Below are 22225 nucleotides of genomic sequence, written 5' to 3'. Positions count from 1 at the left end.
CCACATGTTACGCATTAAGCAACTCCAAAAATGCTAGCCAAATCTAGAACCATTAAATTACCAATTTTTTTTCCTTTTGACATTGTCATTCAATCGCTCAATTTGATCATGAATTGTTACCTGCTTATCTTTCTCCTTCGTTCTTAATCCGACAAGCTATGCCATGAAATTTTGCTTCTTGGCTTGGAATTTACGAAACTCATCTATGCAAAAATAGATAACCAACATAATCAAATCAATTGTACCATTAGCTTATTGGGAAATATTCAAAAACTTAAAGGGACTAACAAATAAAGTTACCTCCATAAATCTCATCATGAGAGGTTTTGTAATTGCATAAATCCTGATATAGTTTGTTGAGGTTCTCGCTCTCGTTCTTCAATTTGTTCTCGTACTGTATAATATTGTTAAATCAAATAAAATCATATATTATTAAAGTCGACTAATGCAATACAATTAATTACTTACATGTAAGTAGCATTGTTAACTTTTACTTCAATATAAGCAAGTAATTGTATTACATTAGTCGACTTTGATAATATGGGATTTTATTTTATTTGACGATATTATGCAATATGAGAACAAATTGAAGAACGAGAGCGAGAACCTCAACAAACTATATCAGGATTTATGTAATTACAAAACCTCTCGTGATTAGATTTATGAAGGTAACTTTATTTGTTAGTCCCTTAAGTTTTTGAGTATTTTTCAATAAGCTAGTGGTACAATTGATTTGGTTATGTTGGTAATCTATTTTTGCATAGATGAGTTTCGTAAGTTCCGAGCCAAGAAGCAAAATTTCATGGCATAACTTGTCGAATTAAGAACGAAGGAGAATGATAAGCTGGCAATAATTCATGATTAAATTGAGCGATTGAATGAGAATGTCAAAAGGAAGATAATGGTAATTTAATGGTTCTAGATATGGCTAGCACTTTTGGAGTTGCTTGATGCGTAACATTTGGACATTTTTTTTATCCCAAAATGCAGGTCCTTGACGATTGTAGGACTTTGGTGACGTTGCAGGCGACAATGTCAGATGAAGAAAGGCATCGGGCATTAATGTTTGTGGAAGAAGAGGGTCAAGATCGCACAACCACAACAACGACATCATCTTAAGTCTCGCTCTCACTGCTCATGGTGTAAAGCTGATTAGTTGTTGATTTAAGAGAACCGTTCGGCTTCATTTTGATCAGGTTGTAAATGCCATCGCCTCTGATTTTTGCTTGTTTTTAGAACATTTAGACGATTTGGCATATGCCATGACTACTTTAGCTTGTGTAAGGATTTGATTTCTACTAAAATACAATTTTTTGTTTGATGACTTTATTATGGTTGTTGTGAAAGTGGAATGCGAATTTACCTGTGTAAACGAGACTTGGTTAAGGGCTCAAAGTGGGAAACAAAATCAATTCTTACATGTGCAAAATTGTAGTGTTCTTAAAAGCCTTTCACATTCGTTCTATAAGTTCACGCGAGAGATAACTAAATGTGTCTTTGGGCTTACTAGCAGGAGCTTGCACAGGCGACGATGTCTAGTGCTTGTGGAACCAAACACTTTAATTCCAAAAGGAGTCGAATCTTCGGATGCCTCTACTTATAATTATAAGTAATCCAATTGATGATCCATGTGCGCTGGATGTGATTTCATTCTACTTAACATTAATATACACTTGCTTGTACGCATTTTCTGTATGAGAGAATTTTCTTGGGCAAAATTCACTTGCGCCAATGATTTTTTTCTTTCTCAAGTTTTTTTTCTTCTTATTTTTGTTTTTGGTCTTCAGAGAGAGAGAGAGATAATCACATATCGGTTTATATAACCTCACTGTGCTGTATCTCTAACTACTAATTTATTCTCCAACCCAATCATTTTGCTTTGAAATTTAGTGTATGACGTTCTTCAGTATAAACTTCTTAGCACCTCACCTTGTTGTTGGAGGTCAAGAAATTTGCAATGGCAAATATGCCCTTCTATTAGTAGATCACAAAGAGAGATAATCACATATCGGTTTATATAACCTCACTGTGCTGCATCTCTGACTACTAATTTATTCTCCAACCCAATCATTAATTGCTCATTTTGATGAGGTTCTTCAGTATAAACTTCTCAGCACCTCACCTTGTTGTTGGAGGTCAAGAAACTTGCAATAGCAAATATGCGCTTCTATCAGTAGATCACAACGGCGTCCTTGAAATAGGTTGAAATCAAGTGGAATTAAGTGGGCAAAATCAGATAATCAAATTTGACTCAATTCAAATACTCAAAATGAACGCTCATAAACAAACAAAGTGTAAAGAGAGTGAAGTATAGTTGCCTAGAAGATAACAGGCATGCAATCTAGCTTAAAATATCAGTGGTGTCTTTATAGTCTTGGTAGATTGCATAGCAACCTGCCTTAATAATTAACAATTTGATCTAGCTTAAAATACCCCATATGTATGTATTCATAACTGGAAATTTAAATGAGCACAAAGATGGATAATTACTCGAACAAAGCTTCAAAAGAATTAGAGAGAGAGAGAGAGAGAGAGAACCATTATGAAAAATACAAATAGAAGAAGTCTCGAAAGCTCTAACAATGATGTTATTCATAACATGCAACAGAATTGAGGGGCGCAAAATCACAAGCAAGAGAATAGAGAGGGGTCATGCTGCTCTCGACATCACTCCACGAGGAGGGGAGGGGGGAGAGAATGGGCTAGGAAAGAGAGCCTGAATTGAATATGGGGACAAATCAAAAGAAAGAAATCCCTTATGGATTGCAAAACATATCAATTTTTTTTCTCTCTCTCTCTTTTCACCCATTTTGCAGCACTTCAATTTTTTTTTTATCAAGCATGCATTATTGTTATCACAATTCCTTTGGGAGGAAGGCAGGTTTCAAACAACCCCACTTGTTATGTTACTTGCAAAACGACATACATTGAATTGATATAAACCTTCCAGCCCATCGCATGTGTTGATGTATCAAGACTGCACGTGCTGTTTTTCTCTTTTTTGTTTTGTTTAGTCAGTTTGTTGGTGTCCTGTTTTTTAGGAGTTGGTTAGTCAATGTTATCTCCTAGGAGCAGTTAGCTACACGTATCTTAGATATTCTGATATGTTGCTGATTTTGTGGATCAAGCAAGCCGTTAGTCGGCGACGTGGGTTTGTGGTTACGTTCTAGTATGTATTTTTGAACCTTTTTTTTTTTTTCAGTTTTTCTGTACACGACGCTCCGCTTCTCTTTTTGTAAACTTGTTCTCTGCTTCTGCTGTAAACTCCTTTTTCAGTTCTTTTTGCTGTCTACGTGTTCTCTATTCTTTTCAAAAAAAGAAAAGAAAACAACACTGGTATCAGAGCCCTCTTGATCTTAAGGGGCTATGAGTGACTTGTGAGATTGATTGAGAGGTGTGTCTGCATCCATAGAAGTTAAAAGCAAGATGAAGGCAGGATCGAGTGGTTTTTCAGCAATGGCTCCGCCAGCGTTTGATGAAGAAAATTATCAAGCCTGGGCAGTGAGAATGCGAGCCTATCTAGAGGGTTGTAATTTTTGGGAAGCTGTGGAACAAGATTATGAAGTTGCTCCCCTTCCCGACAATCCAACCATCAATCAAATCAAGTTTCACAAGGAGAGGACGACAAGGAAAGCAAAGGCAAAGTCTTGTTTTTATGCTGCTGTCTCGTTTGCCATTTTCAGCAGAATTATGGCTTGTGAATCAGCCAAAGCTATTTGGGACTTCCTCAAAGTTGAGTATCAAGGAGATGAGAGGATCGAAGCATGAAGGGGCTAAATCTGATCACGAAAATTCGAGAGACTGCATGAAGGAGTCTCGAGACAATTAAGGAGTATTCGGTAAGTTGATAAGCATTGCAAATCAGGCAAGAGTTCTAGGCACCGACCTCTCGATAATAGGCCGTCTGCGAAGATTCTTGTCTCCTTGCCCGAAAGGTTTGAGGCAACCATTGCCTCTTTGGAGAATACTAAAGATTTGTCTCGAGATCAAGTTGGCGGGAATTGCTAAGTGCTTTGCAAGCACAAGAGCGAGGAGGTTAATGAGGGTGGAAGGAAGTATAGAAGGAGCTTTGCCGGCCAAAGAACAGCAGAATGTAGGAGGAAAAGTTAACAAGTGGAAAGGGATGAAAGGAATTGGCGTAGTGGTTCGAAGCTCTGCGGGAGAGAATAGTGCGAGCAATTCCAAGAACAATTGGGGAAGATATTCCTCATGTCAACATTGTGGAAAAAGAATCATCCACATTTTAGGTGTTGGAAGAGACCGATGTAAGGTGCAGAAAGTGTCATAAGCTTGGACACATTGAGAAGTTACGCAAAGAGAAGAGAGATCAGCGAGCGGGGTGAGGCACATGCCGTAGTTCAGCAAGAGGTAGATCAACTGTTTGTTGCCTCTTGTTTCTCCTCTAGTACTCCATGTGATAGTTGGCTTGTTGATAGTGGTTGCACAAATCATATGACAAGTGATGAAACGCTGTTTATAAACCTTGACAAGTCGTTGAAGTCAAGAGTGAGGATTGGGAATGGGGAGTACTTAGAAGTGAAAGGTAAAGGGACTGTAGCAATGGAGAGTTGTGCTGGAACTAAGCTGATTTCTGATGTGATGTATGTGCCTAAAATTGATCAGAATTTGCTGAGTGTGGGGCAGTTCGTAGAAAATGGATTTAATGTGATATTTGAAGAGGAGAAGTGTTTGATCTTTGACTCCAATGGTCAAGAGTTGTTCAAGATAAAAATGCAACATAAAAGTTTTTCTTTGAATCCTCTTGAGAAGGAGCAAATAGCATTCAAGTGTCGGGCTAATGATTTAGAATTATGACACAAGAGGTTGGGGCACTTTCATCATAAAGACGTGTTGTTCATGCAGAGGAATAAAATGGCAACCGGGTTACCAAACTTGGAGGAGCAGATCACAAGGTGCAAAGCTTGTTTGCTAGGCAAGCAGACAAGACTTCCCCTCAAGAAATCCATTTGGAGAGCGATAGAGAAGCTGCAGCTGATTCATACGGATCTATGTGGTCCACAAGTGACTCCTTCACTAAATGGCAGCAGGTATTTCATTATTTTCATTGATGATTATACTAGAATGTGCTGGATTTACATTATGAAGCAGAAGTCAGAAGTTGCTGAGGTATTTTAGAAGTTTAAGAGATGGGTTGAGAACCAAAGTGGCTGCAAGATTCAGGTCATTAGATCTGATAATGGAACAAAATACACTTCACGAGTTTAAATCTTTCGTGAAGAGGCTGGAATTGAGCATCGCTTACTTTGCTCCTTACTCTCCACAGCAAAAATGGAGTTAGAGAGGAAGAATAGAACCATTATGGAGATGACTAGGTGTTTGCTTTATGAGAAGAGTCTACCAAAAGAGTTTTGGGCAGAAGCAGCAAGCACAACAGTTTTTCTACTGAATAGATTACCTACGAGGGTATTGGAGATGAAGACACCCTTTGAAGCCTGGTTTGATGTCAAGTCAATTCTAAGAAATTTGAAGGTGTTTGGCTGTTTGTGTTTTTCTCATATTCCACATGTCAAGAGAGACAAGTTGGGAGAGAAAGCTGAACCTGGGATCTTTGTTGGCTACGCTTAGTATCAAAAGCTTACAGGATCTATCAACCACAGACAGGGAAGGTGATCACTAACAGGGATGTTCAGTTCCTAGAAGATGAGAAATGGGATTGGACAAATGAGCCACAAGGCAAGCACAAAGAGGTCTCATTGGAACGTGACGAACTGGTGGATGATGTTCCAGTTAGAGGTACCAGATCTTTGACTGATATATATCAAAGGTGTAGTGTGGCTGTTTTGGAACCTGCAGGTTATCAGGAAGCTAAAAGCGATCAGAGGTGGATGAATGCAATGAAGGAAGAGTTGGCTATGATAGAAAAGAACCGAACATGGGAGCTATTGGAGAGGCCTGAAGATAGGAAGGTGATTGGAGTAAAATGGGTTTTCAATACCAAATTTAATCCCGATGGCTCGGTGAATAAGCATAAGGCCAGGTTGGTGGTGAAGGGATATGCACGAGTTTGGGAGTTGATTTCTTAGAAACCTTTGCTCCCCGTGGCAAGACTTGATACAATTAGAATGATTCTTGCTTTGGCAGCTCAACAAAGGATGGAAGGTATATCAGTTAGATGTGAAATCTGCATTGTTGAATGGAGTGTTGCAGGTGGAGATTTATGTTGAGCAGCCAGAAGGCTTTGTCACACCAGGCCAGGAGGAGAAAGTTTATTTGCGAGAAAGGCTCTCTATGGCTTGAGGCAAGCTCCCAGAGCATGGTATAGTAAGATGGATGGGCACTTGTTGAGTTTAGGTTTCAAGAAAAGTCTTAGTGAATCCACTCTATATGTCAAGAAGTTAGTATCTGACTTAGTGGTGGTGTCTCTTTATGTGGATGATATGCTGGTGACGGGGAGTAATAGTGCTCAGATTACTGCATTTAAGCAAGAGATGATAAAGATGTTCGAAGTGACTGATCTTGGTGAGATGTCATATTTTTTAGGAATGGAAGTTAGGCAGACTCAGAATGAATTTTTTATCTGTCAAAAGAAGTATTTGAAGGAGATCCTAAGGAGATTCAACATGGAGGAGTGCAAGAGTGTGAGTACTCCAATGGGTCATAAGGAAAAGCTTCAAAAGGAGGATGGATCAGCACCTGCAAATGAAAGAGTTTATAGAAGTTTGATTGGCTATCTTATGTATCTCACTGCAACTAGGCCAGACATCATGTTTCCTGTAAGTGTCTTATCTAGATTTCTCAATTGTGCAAGTGAGTTGCATATGGTAGCTGCAAAGAGGGTATTGAGGTACTTGAGAGGTACTCTTTCATATGGGATTAAGTTTTGTAAAGTTCAGGAGTTTAAATTGTAGGGGTATTCTGATAGTAACTGGGCAGGATCAATGGATGATATGAGGAGCACTTCAGGTTATTGCTTTACATTTGGGTCGGCATGTTTTTCTTGGTATTCAAAGCATGAAATAGTGGCTCAATCAACTGCAAAAGCTGAGTTCATTGCAGCTACTACAGCTGTGAATCAAGCATTATGGTTGAAGAAGCTAATGGATGATCTACATATGCAGCAAGAAGAAGATATAGAAGTGTTTGTGGATAATCAAGCTACTTTAGCCATTTCACAAAATCCGGTATTTCATGGAAGAACAAAGCATTTTAAGGTCAAGTTTTACTTCTTGAGAGAAGTGCAAAAGGCTGAAGAGGTGAAACTGGTGTACTGCAATTCAGAAAACCAGATTGCAGATATATTCACGACGTCATTTCATGTTGGTCGATTTGAACTTCTCAGGGCAAAGCTAGGAGTGTGCAGTACTTGATCCAGGAGGAGAGTATTGATGTATCAAGACTGCACGTGCTGTTTTTCTCTTTTTTGTTTTGTTTAGTCAGTTTGTTGGTGTCCTGTTTTTTAGGAGTTGGTTAGTCAATGTTATCTCCTAGGAGCAGTTAGCTGCACGTATCTTAGATATTCTGATCTGTTGCTGATTTTGTGGATCAAGCAAGCCGTTAGTCGGCGACGTGGGTTTGTGGTTACGTTCTAGTATGTATTTTTGAACTTCTTTTTTTTTTTTCAGCTGTACACGACGCTCTGCTTCTGCTGTAAACTTGTTCTCTGCTTCTGCTGTAAACTCCTTTTTCAGTTCTTTTTGCTGTCTACGTGTTCTCTGTTCTTTTCAAAAAAGAAAGAAAACAACAGCATGGACCGATCAAATACAGATAAGCACAAGCCCTATCGAACAAAGCACAGAGCGTCCTTAAGGCAGGGACTGCACTTGCACGTATTTGCCTGGTGTGGCTTGAAGAGCATTTTGTTTACAGCAAAAACACAAGCATCACCTGAGTATGACCACTCAAAGATCTGAAGTAAATTACAATCCTTTTGACCCGCCTCTTAAATACGACTACTCTAGGAACACAAAGCAAGACATGCAGAGCATGCACAACACCAAGAACCGGACAGCCTTATAATCTCCGCAGCTCACTCTGTTTGATTAGTACACACACATTTCAGGATTTGCAAGGGGATCAAGACACAAGCTCTTCAGCTGCACCCGGCCCGAGGATTTAGTTTACACCTTTTTACAAACGCAAAGACTAGTGGTACTGGTTATGCTTGAATAACCTGCTGTACATTTACTTTTCGATTATGTAACAACCGAGTAAGGTTACAGCGCAGCAGATATAAAAAGTGTAGAACTTTTCACAGTGCAGAAGACATGGAATCTACCACATTTTTATCATTTTCTTAATTCTAATACTTCTCCAAAAGCAATTACAACAGCAGCTAAACACTGTAGTATGATGCTCTCTACTCTTACATGAGAGTTCAAGAAAAAATATTTAGTCTCTCACTTCCATTTCCTCTACCTTGTACAACAGTCGCAATACAGCAGACTCAGCTATAATCAATTCATACGCCATCAAACTCCTACAGCTCCTCAAAGTCTCGCAAAATCCCATACTAAATGACCGACCGCACAAGTGACAAACGCTCACGATGAACCCATCGTCGAAAAAATCCAAAACCTTGTCGAAGACAAGGAAGAGAAGACGACGCGATTCAATTCAATTACCTTCAAACGATTCGAGTAAGGCGTACCCTAGAACTGGTGCAGGAGGGTCCAATTCGACAGTGAGAACAAACTCACCGGCAGCGAGGAGCTTCCTGGTGAGGCTACCGGCGTCGGCAACGATCTCGAAGATGACGTCAGGCGGTTGCAGGGTTGTGCGTGCGCTCGAGTTCTTAGTAGAGATTTCCATTTTATTGAGACGTGTACATTATTGAGATGATATATAATAATCAGAATTAGAATATTATAAAAGTAAGTGTTTGCCTAAACTCATTATTTTCCTCTTGTTGATTTGCTTCCTCACTTAAAGCTGAGCTGGTGATAAGATATTTTCTAGGATTTCTAGTATAGTCTCTTGATTTGATGGATATCAATGCCAACGCCGTGTTGTACGACATCTACTTTGATTCGAATTTTCCTTTCCAAAGATCGATTAAACGACACAACTCCTAAAAAACTATTCTTTAACTCACTTCCATGATTTAGGTTGCCCGAATAATGTGGGATTATTTTGATAATAGAAGGCTCGCCCAAGTCACTTAATCAACCTGCATAAAAAGGTGTTGGCCCTATAAAGGGTTATTCATAAAGTTTCGATATGAAATTGATCGCTTATAATTATGGCATCAAACATTTTAACATTGCATGTCGCCCAATTTATTTTCCAAGCAACACCATTCATAGATATTTCACAAGTTGAGAATTAGGGTTAAAATAGTCCTGGACTTGCCCGGGCATTAAATTCCATTTTCACAAGGATTGAAGCTACTTTGCTCAATCTCAAAATAGAGTAAAGTCATTGAAGAAGCAAACATGAAACTAGGGAAGGGAGGTGAATAAAATTTTGCTCACTTCCTTCTCTTTTTAGGAGGGTAAATAAAATTATCTTTTGAAGGAGAGAGAGATTCATGCCTTACTCGAATCGTTTGAAAGTAATTGAATAGAATCGCGTCGTCTTCATTGTATGTCGTTTTGCAAGTAACAGAACAAGTGGGGTTGTTTGAAACCCGCCTTCCTCCCAAAGGAATTATGATAACAATAATTCATGCTTGATCAAGCAAATTGAAGTGCTGCAAACTGGGTGAAGAGATAGAGTAAAAATTGATAAGTTTGCCAATCCATAAGGGATTTTTTTCTTTTGATTTTTCCCCATATTCAATTCAGGCTCTCCTTCCTGGCCCATCCTCCCCCGGCCCCCAACAACCCCCGCACGCGCGCGTGGAGTGATGTTGAGGGTAGCACGACCCCTCTCCATTCTGCTGCCTATGAATTTGTCTCATAAGTGGGTAAACCCCTCAATTCTGTTGCATGTCATGAATAACATCATTGTTAGAGCTTTCCAGACATCTTCTATTTGTATTTTTCACATTGGTTGATTTTTTTCATGTGACTTCAAATTGAGTGTTAGAAACAAGACGATTGATGAGAATGTGCAACACATAACTTAAATGACGCCTACACGTGTGTTATGTGCATGTGTAAAAAACTTGTCAATTGGCAGCCACTAAGCACATGATTAGGCGGTAGGGGTACAGGCGAGGAAGGTGACCCAAAATCAAATTTCGAGAAAAATAAAATAAAAAACTTATCGATCCCCAGACATCGTGATTCTCTCTCTCTCTCTTTTCACCCAGTTTGCAACACTTGATCAGGTTCAAAGAAAAATGAGAATTCTGTTGAAGTTCCGTTCGAGTAATTATCCATCTTTGTGCTCATTTAACTTTCCAGTCATGAATACATACATATGGGTATCTTAAGCTAGATCAAATTGTTAATTTTTACGGCAAGTTTATGCAATCTACCAAAACTATAAAGACACCACTGATATTTTAAGTTAGATTGCTTGCCCATTATCTTCTAGGCAACTGTACTTTGCTCTCTTTTCTCTTTGTTTGTGTGTGTATGGGTGTTCAATTTGAGTATTTGAATCGAGTCAAGTTCGATTATCTGATTTTGTCCACTCAACTCGACTTGATTTTAACCTATTTGAAGGACTCCATTGTGATCCACTGATAGAAGGGCATATCTGCCGTTGCAGGTTTCTTGACGCAACAACAAGGTGAGGTGCTAAGAAGTTTATACTGAAGAACCTCATACACTAAATTCCAAAGCAAAACGAGCAACTAAATAATTGGATTGGAGAAGAATTATTAGTCAGAAATGCAGCATGATGAGGTTATTTGGCAAGTCATTCGGCACAACCATTGTAGATATATGGCCAAGTGAGTCGATTAACCGGAAGTGATCTAACCATATCATATTACTTCTCCTTGACAATTTGGGCAAGAATTACCTTAATTTGGTCTTGTAGGATTACCACTGGAATATTTTGTTGAAATGAATACAACGTAACGGGGATTTGTAATAGGAACTCCTGCCCTCTAGCTAACAGCCGTTATGATACTATGTTCTAACTGTTATCATGACAGTGCTTTTTTTTTTCTTTTTCTTTTTTTCAGTTCTGCCATGTCTATCAAAATCCCTAACAGTAAATGGTATCAACAAACTGATTTTGACATGAGATTTCCAGTTCCAAAGTTATTTTAATAGCTTCGGGTCAGCAATTTATTGCATTCTGTTTTGATTTTAAAGTAATTCCAAGTATATGTTTTCTTTGTCTACTATGCAGATGTCTTTTACTTGGTATATGAAATCAATAGAAAGGGCTCAGATGCCTGACGAATTGTGGGAAAGAGTGAGGCTGCCGAGAAATTATGAGAAGGTCCTTGAGATTATTGATGAGCATCTAGTATTGGCAATTTAGCTTTGCAGTGAAAAAGGTTACTTTGCTTTGTTCTGGCATTTCACTAATTGCTTCAAATCCTCTGTTGGCAGATGTATTGGCCAAAGTTTCTTGTTCATGAGACCAAGCAAAGGTTGACCAAAAAGACTCAAATGCGCATCCGAATGAGGAAGGTTGCTCTGAAAACTAGGTTCAAAACCCTTCATGCATTCAGCTGCTCTATCATACAACGTGTTTTCATGATAAACCTTATCTCTTAATCTTCTGTTTTGCTATTTGATGGCACTTGTCAGTTTGATCAGTAACATGGCGATTATAGTTGTGTCATCTAGAATTTGCCGTTGCTCTTTGCTTTTACCTTTGGATGTTGTTGCCTCAGATGTGAATGTAAAAGAACTATTTGTTCAGGTGAATGCTTTTGTGTTAGATTTGGGAATATGAATCTCTTGTCAAACAATTTTATCTTAGCAGCAAATATCTCTAGGTTCCTCTATAGTTCCCTTAGTAAGGTTTCACTACAACTCTCTTAAGTTGATTTCAGCAGTATGTTTATTTTCTCCAAAGTTTCTATACTGTTCATATCTTATGTGTTGGCTTATGTGTATCATGATTGTAAAATCGCAATTCACAATGTCATAGCATTTGCATTTGTGAAACCTCCTTGTTCAAGAACACGCACTGGACATTGCTATCATGACCAATGTCTGGACTGGTCCTTCAGGGCATCTCCTCTGTTTCAGCTTTATACTTAAACGTGCCTTTCTTTTATAATAGGGAAAAGATCATGATGACACCGAGGAAAGGAAAAGAAGAGAGAGGCTAGAAGGAGGAAAAAGCAGAAAAGGCAGCAGTTTTGCATAAGGTTTGTTGGGTTCACCTTTACAACCATGGAAATGCTTCACCCATTATATCATCCAAGATTTTTACTTAGTGTTGGCTCTGCTGCAGAGTGTTGATAAAGAGCTATTAGAATGCCTAAGGAAAGGAGTGTGTGGTGATATCTACAATTGTCCATCAAAGAGTATGGAAAAGTCCTTGAGATGGATACGTTGCAGGCTGCCTATGAAGATGAAGAGGAGGTATACTAAATGAACCCATGTTATTTCTGTTGTTTGAGGAGGAACATGTGGCTCTGCTAGAACAGTATTTCTGTATGAAATATGTAGAAGTTTTGCTTCTTGCTAGAGTTCATCATCTGATGATTTTATGCAATCTTGATTCTGGAATTAGAAGGAGCCTCAGATAGAGTATGTGGAAGGTTACGTTGAACTTGAGGAAGAACTAGAAGATGATATTCAAGATTTTTATGGTCTTGATATGAATAGAGTTTGTGCAATTGGTGACAATGATGAAGGTTCTTTCTGTACATAGACACATATGAGCTGTTAACTTGTTTTTCCGTTCTTTATGGTTTCTTGCTGTATTTACGTTATGCTTTTCTTCATTCCCTTTAAAATCACGCGAGACAAGAAGCTTCTAGAGGACTTATGTGCTTCCTGGATCCAAGTAGTGGAGCTAATGAGTTTTGGTTCAGATGAAGACGGTGACAGTGATGGTGATGAAGATGATGACGTGGAAGCTGATCGGAAGAGAGGAAGAAAGGAATCCTCCTTGGCTTTGAGAAATGTTGAGAAAGGTGATGCAGGTTCTAAGCCCAAGAAAAGAGCCAAGGTTCTCATTGAGGTGAGTACATGATTTTAAATTTTCAGATCTGCTGTCAATATGAACTTTGCGTGTGATAAGCATGTGCTGTGTATTAGTAGTGACAAATTCAGCTTTGCAAAGGAAGGAATGAGAATTTTCTATTAGTATTGACAAATTTATAGTTCAGCCTTGTTTTATACATGGAAATCACTTTGTGCAGAAGTGGTGGGTAGTCTTGAATACTAGAGTGGCATCGTGCCGTGACCAACCTACATCCTCTTCCGATGCTTTCTCATCAGTCATATACACATCATGATTGTGGTTGAGTCTTCGTTTTTTTCTGTGTTGTCTCCTTCTTTAGCAGAAATGAAAGCTTTTCAGGTTATGATTCCAATAATTTTGATGACATCCTCTTTCCTGAGGACCGAAGTGGCAAAGGGACTTAAACCCACTCCTTCGAGACTGTCTTGATAGGATCATGCCATGCACATGTGACTGGATGGGCTACTTTTTCAATGCTGACGTCTAGTGAAGGATGCGAGGGATGGTGCTTACTACTGTTCTGTGCAAAAATAGCTTTGATAGTTTATGGTGCAGTAGCAGAATTTCTGGTCAAGTTGACTTTGATTAGGCTGTAGTAACTTTGATTAGGCTATTGAGAGGTGCATGTTGTGACGTTTTACGCTGGGGTCTCCTTCGATCTCATCTGGTGGGCTGGGATGGCACAATTCACATATCTTAGGATGTTTTCCCATTGCACGAACCAGCGCAGGTGGGGCTCTCCATTTGGAGTTTTGAGGGGGATGAGAAACGAAGGAGAGAAAGGGGGGCGGTTAAGCACATACCATGTGGTCAGAATAGTAAAATGATTATAGTTATGGTTATCTGACTTGGATGGGAAATTGTTTTCTTCAGTTCATCATGGAAATGGCATGTTCCTTTCAGGGTTCGTATTGAATTGGTGCGGTGTTGGTCCAGGAATACTAACCCCACTGTAAGCAGTAAATGCCCACGCAGCATTTAATTAATTTTTCTGACTTCTTTGAGATTTCTGCCTGACATTTCACAATGCATATTCTTTCAAACGACAACAACGACAATAATAACAAAAACTGAATATTATTTCTGTGCTTGTGCTTTATATTATCCTTTGCACCATTTCTAGAAAATTATCATGCCGATATTAGTGTCTGAAACCCATTCTTTTGATTGGCGGGTTGAGCATGAGAAGGCTAATGAAAGACAAATTGCAGTTCACAGAGGACTTGCACCGTTCCGTTTTGCTTTGTTTCGCTTGGTAAGCCAGATGGGGGTGGCTGTCTCGTCTTCGAAAGTGTATATCATGCTTTTCACGGGTGACACATAAAAAGTTACCACAATGTTCTGAGAACCAGCATCCAGTGGACGCATGTTGCGGCGATAGTTTCCTACTGACCTACGTTTTTTCCCCTTGGCTTCAATTAGATCGGTTGAGAACTATGCTGTTCCTTTTCTCTTGACCTTCTGTTCAAAATCAGTCTTGCGCATTTTATCTGAATTCAATTAGATAGGTTGAGAACTATCACAGTAATTTAGAAAGATGCAATGAACGTCCTCCGACCATTTCGACAAAATGAATTCGTTGATGTGGACATAAGGATGTTAGTTTTGTCGTTAAGTAGTATTTTGTATTTGTGGAAGGGATTGAAATAGTTCATGTTCTAATCTAAGAAGTTAAATGAGTCCCCATACCGAAAAAAGTTCCATGTACATTTTCTGCGACAGAATCATCAAATCTAGAACTGAAGTAGTGGACAAGGAAACCAGTATACTGTTTGTCCAAATAAGCATTTTGTATCCATGTCGCACTCATGAAATAACTTGACGAATTTTCCCTAAGAAATACGAGGATTGTCTTGAATCAAAAGAAAATAAATTGACAAGGACGTTACTGAATTTCAAACAATGAGTGTAAGAACCAGATTGATGTGATTCCCTACCAAAAGACAGCATTTTATCAAGATATTACCTTATAAATTAACGTGCGAACACGAATTCCCCATCTTAACGGGGGTAATTGGTCCCATGAACGGTTATGGAAGCCTATTGATACTAGGCAAGTGATGCATATATTGCCCCAGTGGCCACCTTTCCAACTTGGAAAGAGAATGTGGGGATTCAAATCTCCATCTTCTCAGGAGATATTGGAATGGGGATGATTTCATTTTAGGAGTGGGTTTCGACTCCTGCAAAGAGGTAAGGCAAAAGTCTGAGAGTGAATGTTAGAGTAGGATTAGAGTATGACCGATAAAAAAAAAGAAGTAATGTCTATATTGATGACCATCAATCAATGTGGGGGAGACATTACCACTTTGCTCAAAGTATTTTGGATTAAAAAAAATTAATAATTTTCTTGACAATAACACAATTACTTTCGATAATTGAGTAATTGTCGGTGAAAGTTTGAGTTCGGGTTCGATTTGGTGCCTCTCTTTTTCTGAAATGATTGATTCTCTTGTTGGAAAGAGCTTTGTTATTTTGGACTTCCGTGACATTGCTATTTGCAGATAGTCCAATTAGAAAAACTCTGCGTCATCAAACCAGTGGCCTCTTTTCCACTATTGACGACTTTCTAAAGGAAAGATGCATAGTGAATACCTACGCTGTACATTTAAACCAATAATTCTATTCCGATTAAAAATGTACATTAAGATAAAGTTATGATTTTTTGTGATTTTACTTAACCTTTTCCTTTGTTAGCATTTCAAACATTACTTTTAGTCAATATCTAACACTCCCTGTGACATACCCACACCATGGTGGGCGAGTTGGTTAGGGCACACACTGGCCACACGAAAGGCCCACGAAAGGCCAGGGTTCGATTTCCTGACTCGTCATGTTGCTACTCGTCATGTTGCGTGACTTAACTGGTGGCTATAAGTAGGAATATTAAAAATCATTGGCGAGTAATTTTTGCCCAAGCAAATTCTCTCTTGCAAGAAAATGCGTACAAGCAAGTGTATGCAGAAGCATTCGAAGATCCGACTCTTGGTGGTTGCCGGCTGTGATATAAGTAGGAATATTAAAAATCATTGGCGCGAGTGATTTTTGCCCAAGCAAATTCTCTCTTGCAAGAAAATGCGTACAAGCAAGTGTATGCAGAGGCATCCGAAGATCCAACTCCTTTTGGAACTAAAGTGTTTGGTGTCGCAAGCACTGGGCAGCGTTGCCTGTACAAGCTCCTACCAATAAGCCCAAAGATATATTTGGTTATCTCTTGTGAACCTATAGAATGAATGTGGAAGGCTTTAGGAACACTACGATCTCGCACGTGTAGCAATTGGTTTTATTTTCCACTTTGAGCCCTTGACCAACCCTCAATCCCCAAATAAAAATTACTACTCTAATTGAACCTTGAGTTTATACAGGCAAATTTGAATTCCACTTTCACAATAACCATAACAAAGTCATCAAACAAAAGATTGTGTTTTGAGTAGGAATCAAATCTTTAGACAAGCTAAAGAAGTCATGGCATAGGCCAGATCGTCTAAATGTTCCAAAAACAAGTAGAAATCAGAGGCAAGGGTATTTACAACCCAATCAAAATGAAGCCGAATGGTTCCCTTAAATTAACAACTAACCAGCTTTACATCAGTAATGAGGGCAGAACTTAAGATGCTGTTGTAGTTGTGATTGTGCGATCTTGACCCCCTTCTTCCACAAACATTGATGCCCGATGCCTTTCTTCATCTGACGCTTCAAACGTCACCAAAGTCCTACAATCCTCCAAGACCTGTATTTTGTGGAAAAAAAAATGTCCACATGTTACGTATCGAGCAACTCCAAAAGCACTAGCCATATCTAGAACTATTAAATTACCATCATCTTCTTTTTGACATTGTCATTCAATCGCTCAATTTGATCAGGAATTGTTGCCAGCTTATCCTTCTCCTTCTTTCTTAATTCGACAAGCTGTGTCATGAAATTTTGCTTCTCGGCTTGGAACTTACGAAACTCATCTATACAAAAATAGATGATCAACATAACTAAATCAATTGTACCACTAGCTTATTGGGAAAAACTCATAAACTTAAGAGACTAATAAATAAAGTTACCTCCATAAATCTCATCACCAGAGGTTTTGTAATTGCATAAATCTTGATATAGTTTGTTGAGATTCCCGCCCTCGTTCTTCAATTTGTTCTCGTATTGTATAACATCATTAAATCAAATAAAATCACGATATTATTGAAGTTAACTAATTCAATACAATTCATCGCTTACCTCTGTAGCACGGTGTCGAAATTCCTCCAGCATTTGTTGTCTAAAGGAAAAAAAAAAAACCCTATTCATCATATATAAACATTATATTGAAGCAAAAGTGGTTACATGTATCACTTGTTAAATTTACCCGTTCGACTCAATCTCCGAGCCCACTTGATCAATCTTGGCCTTAAGATCAGCCATCTCACTGCAAAATGAGAGAGTTCAATAAAACAATAAAATAGAACATGAATCAACTTAATTAATTAAACGAATTCATCTTGATTAAATATTGATATTCCAACGTTATTCAGTTATATAAACGATAAATAGTCTAGTAAGTTGTGCAATATAGGATTACGAAATAACATGGATGCACGGAAAAATTATTACTCTTAACGAATTTCACTCATCTAAGAGCTTGACGTATTGAACAAAATCATGAAAACATATAAAAAAAAGAAAGAAGTCCAATTACCTCGAAAGTTGCTCATCTATTTTAAGTAGATATCGTCGGCATGCCTCTGCTGTGTTTTTTGCATTACTGCACACCACACGAGATCGAAAGTTTAAATCAGCAATTATAATTCAATCGACTTAAAGATATTCAAATCACTCACATCTTCATCCTCTTTACTACCCTCATGTAATGGTCATGATCGATGAATCGGTGCGGGATGGTGAACTCATCTTGAGACATTGTTATCACATGAGCTTTTCATTCCAAAACAACATATCGATTAGCGACTCATTTCCATGAGTAACTCAAATCATCAAAGACAAAGCCTTGAGATAGAAGACATAAAGCAACGTAACAGCTCAACCCAAAATCAGTGAATGCAAGCAACCCTAAACGAATGAGCAACAGAAAATGGTGTCATCATAAGACAAAATCTAGAAGACATAAAGCAGTGTAACAAATAAAGAGCAACCCAAAATCATGAATGCGAGCAACCTAAACGAATGAGGAGGCGATCAGTGAATTCCAACACTCGAAGACAGCTTTGAAACACCTGAAACCGCACTTTAGGGTTTGCGCGATTTGAATTTCGAAGGAGCAAGTTTATGCATGCGAATCAACAGAAGAGGTACCGCGACACGAATCGCCGGCGGTGAATTGTGATGGTGGCGATCGAAGAGGGAGCGGCCCTCCAAAGTCCGAACTAGAGCGGTATTTCGCGATTTTGCTGAGGCTTCTATTCCGTCGTTCTGGGTTTATTCGCCTCCGTCGAAAGTGGTGGCGTCTTTGTCAATTTCAACTTCAGGGGGGCGACGGGCACTGCGGTGTCCGGCCCATGGGCCCTCTTCATCGATACCGGGCCGGACGGATTGGACTGAATTAAATCACTTGATTCTAGACGGTTTCTTTTGGAACTGGGACGGAGGGAGATGAAGAAGAAGAGGGTTGTGTTCGTGGGCTGACGCGGTCCAAGCTTGTCGATTTCGGAACAATTTGAGCCTGATCAATGAGATTTGGCCCACCAATAGAGTTAATTGCTAGGTTCACCAACACCGCACAGAAGGCAAACCCCTCGGTTCTAATCTAATTATGCATGTAATTACGTCGCGACCGACTCAGCAAATATATCAACTGATTGGTAGCACTTTCGCAAATTATTCCTTTATCGTTTAAATAAAGATTTTAATCAACCCACGCCATCTTAATTGTCACGGCCCGTGTTTAGATAGTGATGGCCGGGTTCATGGAATTCAATAAGAATCCTTTCTCTATTTTATTCAAATGCATGAAAAAAAAATTAGATTTTCACATGTGATGAGCCAACAAGGCGAAATGTTGCTCGAGAACTCCTCAATATAAATCTTAGATCGAGATGAAGAGCACGTGGGAAAGCAGCCCGATATGCCATCCTCTTTGTTAATCTCTTAGTTATTAAATAATAGAATCGAATTAGAAAATCGGATGCTTTACCCGGACTAATACGACATCGTACACAAATTCCACACTATCAAGTAAAAGTCGAATTTAGAAAATCACGAAAATCTTGAACTGCTCAACAAGTGACTCGACCGTCCCACAAAGAATCATCCACCTTATCTTTTGAGGGGCTTATTAGCTACAAACCCTTTTAAATTTAAAAACTTATTATTTACAGTAGAATGAGTGAGCAACATGCACACTGCTCGGTTATGTAGAAAGAGAACCAAAAAGTATCATAACAGACACTCTTCAAACATATCAGAAAAGAAGAAGGTAGCAAGCACATGCTGAAGCTTACCATTCTGTCAATACTCAATATCATGAACAGTCTATGTTCCAGTATGATCATCATCCAGAACAACCACGGTCTTTGAACTGTTACGATTGAGTCTCTGTATGTCATCAACTGGATCAACTAGCCACTCAGGTGGAAGAGATTGCAAAATGACTTCTTTCATAAGCATAGGAAGTTTCCCTTGGACTTTGACACCGATCAGTGTCTCATACACCTATGTTGCACGATAGAAAATTAATCCAATTATACATTGTCTGGCCATTTGTTCAAAGTTATAATTTTTGAAATTTCGTTCGCTATGATAGAACAAGACAGAATCGTGCAAAGAACATCAGAGAGCTCATTATTGAAACTTTAGAGAATCTAAGTAGTAAATCCATAGTGGACTAAATTTTAAATATCTAAACAACTGCATGATCATAAGCTATGAGTGTAATATTAACACTTTGACGATTGCAAGAAAACTTATGGTAGTGAGGCCAAAGAATCCCTAAAATTGCAATCGAACTAGTTTTACCAGAACTAGTTTTACCAGTTCATTCACAAAGGGAGGTAATGTCATTTTTAGTAGTTCTAATCCTATTATTAAAGTATCTCACGTCACTTGTCTATGGAGTGCATATGGTCTTATAGTCATGTCGTCTCCTTCCACCTTATTGGCTTAAGCTTGTAGGTTTGATATTCTAACATAGCATTAGAGACAGGTTTCACCCCATATTTATTCCACATGTGAGGCTCCCCAACATCAATTTTACACACCGTTCTCAATTGCGTTCACACATGAAAGGGGTATTAAAGTACCCTCTGATCAGCTCGGCATCATCGTCTTCATCACCGTCAGCGTCTTCATCTGAACCAAAACTAATTAGCTCCACTTCTTGGATCCAGGAAGCATATAAGTCCTCTAGGGGCTTCTCGTCTCGCATCTGAACCAAAACTAATTTGCTCCACTTCTTGGATCCAGGAAGCACATAAGTCCTCTAGGAGCTTCTCGTCTCGCGTGATTTTTAAGGGAATGAAGAAAAGCAAAATGTAAATGCAGCAAGAAACCATAAAGAACGGGAAAAAAAAAATAATACGGCTCTTGAAAAATGTGTCTATGCATAGAAAGAACCTTCCCCATTGTCGCCAATATTGCACGAACTCTATTCATATCAAGACCATCAAAATCTTCAATATCATCTTCTAGTTCTTCCTCAAGTTCATCGTAACCTTCCACATACTTTATCTGAGGTTCCTGCTAATTCCAGGATAACGATAGCATAAAATCATCAATCGATGAACTCTAGCAAGAAGCAAAACTTCTACATATTTCATAGAGAAATACGTTCTAACAGAGCCACGTGTTCCTTTTCAAACAACAAAAGTAACATGGGTCCATATAGTATAACTCCTCTTCATCTTCATAGGTAGCCTGCAACGTCTCCATCTCAAGGACTTTTTCGTACTCTTTGACGAGGTAATCGTAGATATCACCGTACACTCCTTTCCTTAGGCGTTCTAATAGCTCTTTATCAACACTCTGCAGCAGAGCCAAAAATCTTGGGTGATATAATGGCTGAAGCACTTCCAAGGTCGTAAAGGTGAACCCAACAAACCTTATCCAAAACTGCCGCCTTTTCTGCTTTTTCCTCCCTTCTAGCCTCTCTCTTCTTTTATTTCCTCGGTGTCGTCATGATCTTTTCCCTATTATAAAAGAAAGGCACGTTGAAGTATAAAGCTGAAAAAGAGGAGATGCCCCAAAGGACCAGTCCAGATATCAGTCATACCAATGTCCACTGTGTGTTCTTGAACAAGGAGGTTTCACAATACAAATGCAATGACCTTGTGAATTGCGATTTTACAATCATGATACACATACATAAGATAGGTACCGCACAGAAACTTCAGAGAAAATAAACATACTGCTGAAATCGACATAAGAGAGCTGTAGTGAAAACATACTAAGAAAACTATAGAGAAACCTAGAAATATTTGCTGCTAGGATAAAATTGTTTCACAAGAAACTTATATTGCCAAATCTGACACAAAAGCATTCACTTGAACAAATAGTTCTTTTACATTCACATCTGAGGCGACAACATCCAGAGTTAAAAGTAAAGAGCAATGACAAATTCTAGATGACCACTATAATCGCCATATTACCGATTAAATTGAGAAGTGCCATCAAATAGCAAAACAGAAAATTAAGAGATAAAGTTTATCATGAAAACACGTTCTATGATAGAGCAGCTGAATGCATGAAGGGTTTTGAACCTAGTTTTCAGAGCAAGCTTCCTCATTCGGATGCACATTTGAGTCATTTTGGTCAACCTTTGCTTGGTCTTATGAACAAGAAACTTCGGCCAATACATCTGCCAATGGAGGATTTGAAGCAATCAGTGAAATGCCAGAACAAAGCAAAGCAACCTGTTTCACTGCAAAGCTAAATTGCCAATACCAGATGCTTACCAATAATCTCAAGGGCCTTCTCACAATTTCTCGGCAACCTCACTCTTTCCCGCAATTTGTCAGGCATCTGAGCCCTATCTATTGATTTCAGATACAAGTAAAAGACATCTGCATAGTAGGAAAAAAAAAACATATACTTGGAGATTACTTTAAAATCAAAACGGAATGCAATCAGTTGGTGACCTGAAGCTATCAAAATAACTTTGGAACTGCAAATCTCACGTCAAAATCAGTTTGCTGATACCATTTACTATTAGGGATTTTGAAAGACATGGCAGAACTTAAGAAAAAAGAAAAAAGGAAAAAGCACTGTCATGATAACAGTTAGGACA

General features: G+C 38.7%; 1 protein-coding gene and 1 pseudogene across 1 annotated transcript; one reads left to right on the top strand and one right to left on the bottom strand.

The window, feature by feature from the left end:
- Window positions 1–10739: 10739 nt before the first annotated feature.
- LOC104423147 lies at window positions 10740–13868 on the top strand (annotated as a pseudogene).
- A 2555-nt stretch (window positions 13869–16423) lies between these two features.
- Window positions 16424–17970, bottom strand: LOC104423136. The gene is made up of 7 exons (XM_039307745.1): window positions 17829–17970; window positions 17687–17752; window positions 17357–17416; window positions 17230–17269; window positions 17061–17136; window positions 16825–16964; window positions 16424–16738 (listed from the first exon to the last, which is right to left on the bottom strand). Exons 1-7 carry the CDS (start codon window positions 17906–17908, stop codon window positions 16616–16618), a joined length of 585 nt encoding a protein of 194 aa, XP_039163679.1. The 5' UTR covers window positions 17909–17970; the 3' UTR covers window positions 16424–16615.
- Window positions 17971–22225: the final 4255 nt, after the last annotated feature.

Source organism: Eucalyptus grandis, chromosome 2 (assembly GCF_016545825.1).
Source record: "Eucalyptus grandis isolate ANBG69807.140 chromosome 2, ASM1654582v1, whole genome shotgun sequence".
Lineage (NCBI taxonomy): Eukaryota > Viridiplantae > Streptophyta > Magnoliopsida > Myrtales > Myrtaceae > Eucalyptus > Eucalyptus grandis.
Note: the sequence above shows the minus strand (reverse complement) of the source record. Positions and strands in the feature narration are given on the sequence as shown.